Source organism: Triticum dicoccoides, chromosome 2B, assembly GCF_002162155.2.
Source record: "Triticum dicoccoides isolate Atlit2015 ecotype Zavitan chromosome 2B, WEW_v2.0, whole genome shotgun sequence".
Lineage (NCBI taxonomy): Eukaryota > Viridiplantae > Streptophyta > Magnoliopsida > Poales > Poaceae > Triticum > Triticum dicoccoides.
In genome coordinates, this window is record NC_041383.1 from 560639434 (window position 1) to 560645580 (window position 6147).

General features: G+C 53.7%; 2 protein-coding genes across 3 annotated transcripts; both read right to left on the minus strand.

Annotated features, from left to right (window-relative positions):
• Window positions 1-328: 328 nt before the first annotated feature.
• LOC119364844 (protein LOW PSII ACCUMULATION 1, chloroplastic-like) lies at window positions 329-2251 on the minus strand. 2 transcript variants are annotated; one of them, XM_037630404.1, is made up of 4 exons: window positions 1635-1773; window positions 938-1546; window positions 780-830; window positions 329-663 (listed from the first exon to the last, which is right to left on the minus strand). In XM_037630404.1, the coding sequence occupies exons 2-4, from the start codon at window positions 1525-1527 to the stop codon at window positions 525-527; spliced, it is 780 nt and encodes a 259-aa protein (XP_037486301.1). In that variant the 5' UTR covers window positions 1528-1546; window positions 1635-1773; the 3' UTR covers window positions 329-524. The 2 variants fall into 2 exon arrangements, with proteins under 2 accessions (XP_037486301.1, XP_037486300.1); XM_037630403.1 differs by having other exon boundaries at window positions 341-663; window positions 1630-2251.
• Window positions 2252-2386: 135 nt separating this feature from the next.
• On the minus strand, window positions 2387-5933 carry LOC119364843 (putative disease resistance protein At3g14460). Its single transcript, XM_037630401.1, has one exon. It carries the CDS (start codon window positions 5854-5856, stop codon window positions 2569-2571), a length of 3288 nt encoding a protein of 1095 aa, XP_037486298.1. The 5' UTR covers window positions 5857-5933; the 3' UTR covers window positions 2387-2568.
• Between the last annotated feature and the right edge of the window lie 214 nt (window positions 5934-6147).

Consider the following 6147-nt stretch of genomic DNA (forward strand, 5'->3'; position numbering starts at 1 on the left):
GAATGTTGTTAACCCATGCATAGAAAATGAGAGGGAAACCCCTCGCCTGCAAGATAGATATGAGAGAGGACCAACAGATCGAGTCAAATGCTTTGCTGAAATCAAGTTTGAAAAACATGATTGGGGCTTTCCGAGTGTGGCAAGCGCTAAGGATATCCGCAGCATAAACGAATTTTTTGGCTATGTTGCGGCCGTGTAGGAAACCAGTTTGGTCATAGTGAATGAGTAGTGGGATGAGTGGTTTTACTCGATTGGTGAGAACCTTGGCCACAACTTTTGGAGTGCAGTTTATGATGTTTGCTCGGTGAGAACATTTTCGTTTATGATGTTTGCTCAGAACTAGTCAGTCAAACTTATCTTTAAAAAGAGTCAAACTTACATCTGTTGTCATCGAGACAGTTGCGCATGAACTAATCAGTTCAGACATGCCCTTGCCTGCTTTACATGTGTACGGTACTATGCAAACTTGCAAAACCACGCAAATTTCAGAAGACAGAACACAAAAAAGAAGCCCGCAAAGAAAACTAGACTCTCCCGTCCATTCCATCAAAAAGACCCGACCACATCCCTTTGACCTGCGGCAGCTGCGCCACGAACGCTTGCCATGGCGGGTAGCCCACGCCGCTGCCCCGGACGCGCCCGTCCATCCTCAGCGACAGGTACCTGCGCACAATGATCCGTCGGCGAGAAAGAACAATTCGATTACGAGAATTCAACCACCCGAACAGCTGAAAGCTTCAGCGAAATGTTCAGACGAATTAATCTGCAGTGCTACTCACACAGGGGAATCAGGCCTGACATTCGCCATCTTCTTCTGCTCAGCCAACCACCTGCAACGAGTACCAGCAGCAATCAGCACGATGTGATTCGCCATTGCCAATTCTCCGTGTGCGAGCAAGAGAGTAAGTGATTTAGCTCGGCCAGAGCGGCTTCGTACTTTGCCCACTCGGAGGTGTACACCGGCGTGAGCTGCCAGAGCCTCCTGCTCTTCCCGGCGACCTCCTCGTCCTCCGCCTCCGCCTCCCCGTCGCCCTCCTCACCGAACTCCAGCGCCGGCGCGTTGCCGTCCGTGGGGAAGGGCAGCACCAGCACGCCCCTCTCCATGAGGTCCCTGAGGAACGGCCTGCTCCGGCGGAACGACTCGGCGACGAACTCGGCGGGGCCGGCGACGATGACGAGCCGCGCGCTGCCCCGCAGCTCGCTCAGCGGCACCACCCGGCCGCCGTCGCCGACGCGGAGCTTGAGCCTGGACAGGTTCTCCTCCCGCGTCAGCCTGGCCACCTGCGCGTCGCTGGCCTTGCGGTCGCGCGAGTAGAGGAACGCGAAGACGGCCACCGCCGCCACGTCGATGCCCAGGCCCTTGAGCGTCTCCGCGACGCCCGCCGCCCTCGCGGGGTTCCCCAGCGCCGGGAGGAGCTGCGTGAGCGCGATGAGGCTACCGAGGCCCGCGCTGGCCATGAAGGCGAGGTAGAAGAACATGCGCACCGACCGGAAGGGCGACAGCACCTCGCTCCTTATCTTGGCCATGGAGCTGCTGCTGCCGCCGCTGCAAGAATCGAACGACGCGATCAACGACGGGCCCAGAGGCGAGCCAAATACAGACAGGAAGAAAGACGACGGGGTGGCTACCTTACCTCGTTGCCCGGGGCGGCGGAAGGGGGAGGGGAGGGCTTGTTCGCCGCGGAGCACCGGGCGCCGCGGCGTGCTATGCCGCTGGAGGATAAGGAGAAAGAGGCCGACGGCTTCCCAGAGATCGGCGGCAGCAAGAGGAGCGGGGCGGGCAGGGAGACGGTGGCGGGAGAGGAGGGGATCGGCCGCGGGGCCATCGTGATGGAGGTTCGTGCAGCAGACCGGAGCCTCTGGCTGCGACGGAGGGTAGGATTTCCCTTTCTTTCTCCTCTGCTGTTTTAACCGCCACTCGATTTGTGGCGGCAATCGCAACAGCAAGGCGGGAAGGGAAGCGAAGGAGAGGCCCACGCTTGGCCTTGTAGGCAGGCTGCCGCCACTTCGCTCGAGTTTGCCTGGCTTTCCGAATGCCAAGTTGCTGTGTATATTCTCTAGAAAGAACAAGTTGGTGTGTATTTTGGCAGTACCAGTGTCCAGATAAATTCCAAAATGCTTACTGCCATTTGAGCTCCTGAGGCAGAACAAATATCCTAGATGGTATTGGCAAGACTGCAGCAGGGTTACACTGTCAGCAAATGTAAAGCTGATGCATTGTGCAAACTGGGCGTCAGCCTTTTGCTCAGTCCAGGAAAAAACTGCTGCATTGATCTGTATTCAGATTGCTAGCACAGAGGAATTGGCAAGAACAAGGCTTCAATAAAAGAGTATGGTTAAGCTGTGCCAGAACTTGGAAGACAATGCGGATGTGTAGCACGCAAGCTGAAGAAGTTCCACACATTTGTGTTATTTGAGTTCCCGAGACCGAACAAAGCATCCAGATGAAACTAAAAAGGACACTCCTGCACAAATAGTATGGTTACAATGTCTCAAAGCTGCAAGCTTAACTCAGTAAGCTGCAGGCAACACAAGCTGATGTTCGCTCTGAATTCGGAGTCACCGAGACTACGCCGTATTGTAGGAGAACTTGAGCCTCTTTAACTGCTCCTCCAGCAACGGGTGGCACTTCTCGAAGGACAATGTCCTCAGGGAGACCGGCAAGCCCGTATGTGGCAACGACTGGATCTTCGGACAGTTGAATATCCGCAGGAACTGGAGAGTCGACAAAGTGCACAGCTCTTCAGGGAGTGCAACAAGATTCCCACAGTCCTGAAACAACAGCTCTTGCACCGACGGGAAACACCAACACAACTTCTTGTTGCGAGGGCCATGAACAACCGCGGAGTCGGTGGACTGGTACAGGACAACGATCTTAAGAGCAGGTAATGTGCTTCTCATCATCAGGCTAAGGAGAGAGGTGCTACTGATGGTCAGGCACTCGAGCTTCTGCATCCCCCGGCCTTCGCCGACGTCGAGAAACATCGAGGGATCAAGGTCTGTCAACCTAGGGCAGTTCACAATGTGCAGGTTGATGAGTGACGAAAGGTGGTGCAATCCACCCAAGGATTGCAGGCTGCTGCAGTTATCGACATACATCCCTCGGAGTGATCGCAGCTGCGAAACTATTTCTGCTGGAAGGGACAGTAAGTTAGGACAGTTGTATATAACCAAGGTTACGAGTGAAGACAGGTTGTGCAAGCAGGATGGAAGTGACGCATCAACATGGCCGCATGACCTCATAAGCAACTCCTCCATCGATGGCGGCAGGGTCAGTTTCCTTGTGGGTGGAAGCTCTGGACAATTTTGAATTTCCAATACGCGAAGAGAAGCAAAGCCCCGAAATCTTTCCACAGGGAGCAATGCTAGTTTTGAGCAGTTCATAACAGTTATTTCCGCGATTCCCTGCAAGCTCTGTGCCTGTAGACACTCATCGAGACTCCTCAGGTTTCTGCATCGTATGATGTGCAACCTCCTGAGGGAAGAAGGGAGGCTGGTGATTTCAGTTAGGAAATGACAGTTGGAGAGACTGAGCTCACACAAACAGCAAAGATTTCCAGCCTGCAACCAAGATGGTGTTTGGATGCCACTGTAGTGCTTCAATTTCAAACTCTCAAGGTTGGGATGGGGCTCAAATGATTCAACAATAATGCTTTCTTGTGAATACTTGGCATTGCTGAATTCCGCATTACCAGCTTCGCTTGAAGACCATTCCAGAATCAACCGTTGTATGTGCGCTTTTGTGTTCATCTTGGCTTTTAAGGCATCATCCTTCACAACATTCTCAAGATTCGTAACATGTAAAGTTTCGGTCAGCTGTGTCATGTCCTTCAGTTCGGCGATTCTGTGCCCTTGTCCTTTCGGAATTTCAAATACCAACGAGTTCTCGAGTGATGTCAAAGCGCTTATATTGCTCATCACCGAAGTAATCGGTTCATTCATGTAACATTTCCTCAGATTGACTAATCTAGTCAAACCGTTGGGATGGTTCTTCAGAGGGACGTTCAGTACATTCAGAATTTGCAAATTGCTTAGCTGGCAGATGGAGTCAGGCAACCATTGGATCTTTGTGTAAGAGATATCGATATACCGGAGAAGTTTTAGATTGCCAATATTCCTAGGGAGCTCTTTGATCGCACACTCCCGTAGCACCAGCACGCGGATATTACTCAGTTTATCAAACAAAATATCAAGTGAGCAACTCAAATCTTGCCCAGACATACCGAGAATCAAAAGTGACCGCAGCTTTGGGTATCTACCCAGTTCAAGAAACTTGCCCAGTTCAAGATGTTTGGTGCACACTGACAGATGGCGAACAGTGGAAGGGATTTTCGGAAGGCATCTTTCATCAGTCAGACAAAAACATTCATCTATAGAGAGTGACTGTGCGAGATCAGACATCAGGTCATGCATGACGAAACATGAGTCACTGAATATGTGTTGCTGAAAAAAGGACTTGTTGAGCAATTCTTTCAAGCATTTGTTCCCAAAGTCGCCTTGAGGAGAGATGAAGCCTTCTGCAATCCACATGTCAATCAGAGTCTCCTTCCCGAAGATATACCCCTTTGGAAATATCGCACAGAATGCAAAGCATTGCTTGAGGTATGCAGGGAGGTACTGGTAACTCAGTCGAAGAGCCGGGAGAATGCCTCCTGCACCTTGATCAAGCTCCCACAACCCACTTGCCATGACTATGCTCCAATGCTTTGTGCTCATGTCAGAGCTCAGTGCCCCACCGACAGTCTTGGCAGCAAGAGGGGAGCCCTTGAGCCTATGGGCAATCTTCTTGCCAATGGCCACCAATTCAGGATGGTCTGCAGGGTCCTCATCGCCGAATGCATACTGCTTGAACAGCTCCCAGTAAGCCTCCTCCGGTAACCCATTCAGACATAACAGTTCCGCCGCTCCGGCGGCATCAGCAACCTTGCAAGAGCGACCGGTCACCAAGATGGCACTTCCAGGATGCCCAAACTTCAGTGGCGCGATGAGCGTCTGAAACTCCACACTGTCCTCACACCAGGCATTGTCAAGGACAAGAAAGAACCTATTGGACCTGACCAAATCCCTGAGAACCACCTGAAGTGAGTCCAAATTGCCAAGGCCAGTTTGCGCCACCGCCCCGTTGGTCGCCGACTCTATGATCGCTTTGGTCACCAGCGTCACGTCCGGCGATTCCGGCAGGCAAACCCACATCCGCAGGTCGAAGTGGTCCTGCACCCTCTGGTCGTTGTACACAACCTGCGCCAGAGTGGTCTTCCCTACGCCGCCCATGCCAAGGATCGCCAGCACGGCCACGCCGTCACGGCTCTTCCGTCGCTTCGCGCTGCCGCCGCCATCGCCGGAATCGTGGGCATGGAGCGGATTCAGAAGCAGACGGACCACATCCTCGCGCTCCCGGTCTCTGCCGAGAACCAGGGGCCTCCCGGCGAACGAGCTCGTCTCCCGGAACGCGCGCCGCGGCGTCGCCTTGCCGGCCGCGTCCAGCACGGCGAGGGCCCGCTCCAGGTCGGTGGACGCGTACTCGAGCCGAGACCTGACGCCTCTGGCTCTATCCGCCGCGCCGGTGACCAATCCGCGCAGGAAACTGCGCGCGGATGGGAAGAGGCTCTGGCTCGCCTGCTTCTCGTCCGTGGCAAGCTCGTCCGCGAGGTCCTCGGCGTCGCAGGCGGCGTCCTTGAGCCGCGCGAGGAGATCGGCGACACCGGGGTTGGCGAACCGCCACTGCTCCGCTTGCTCGACGAGCGCCTGCACGCGGGACAGCACGGAACGCAGCCTGTCCACTTCGTCGCCGAGGCCTGCGTGGGCGCCCCACGCGCCGGCGGTGGCCGACAAGCCGGTGCTCAGGAGCCAATCCATGGAGGCGGTAGTTCCGTAGTTGGGTTTGCACGAGTGGATGGACCGAGGCAAAAAGAGGTGGAAATGGGTGAAGATTTTTTCTAGGTAATGGGTAATGTGGTTCGGCGATTATGTGCCCTTGTCCTTTCGAAATTTTGACTTAGGTGAAAGCTAATGTAGTTGTGTACGTCACTAAACCAAAATGAGATTGGGTGTGGCTAACAAGTCTATGTCAAGTGACATAGTAACATGTAACAAAGAAAAAATAAAAACTAAAACAAATAATTTGCACGAATATTCACGTAAGATCTC

What these genes read in the sequence shown, in the direction of transcription:
- LOC119364843 (XM_037630401.1), bottom strand. Translation starts at nt 5,856, where the DNA reads ATGGATTGGCTCCTGAGCACCGGCTTGTCGGCCACCGCCGGCGCGTGG.
- LOC119364844 (XM_037630403.1), bottom strand. Translation starts at nt 1,826, where the DNA reads ATGGCCCCGCGGCCGATCCCCTCCTCTCCCGCCACCGTCTCCCTGCCC. An exon ending in GCCCCGGGCAACGAGGTAAG is followed by an intron (nt 1,547 to 1,629) that starts GTAGCCACCCCG and finishes CGATTCTTGCAG; the next exon opens with CGGCGGCAGCAGCAGCTCCA. An exon ending in TACACCTCCGAGTGGGCAAA is followed by an intron (nt 831 to 937) that starts GTACGAAGCCGC and finishes TACTCGTTGCAG; the next exon opens with GTGGTTGGCTGAGCAGAAGA.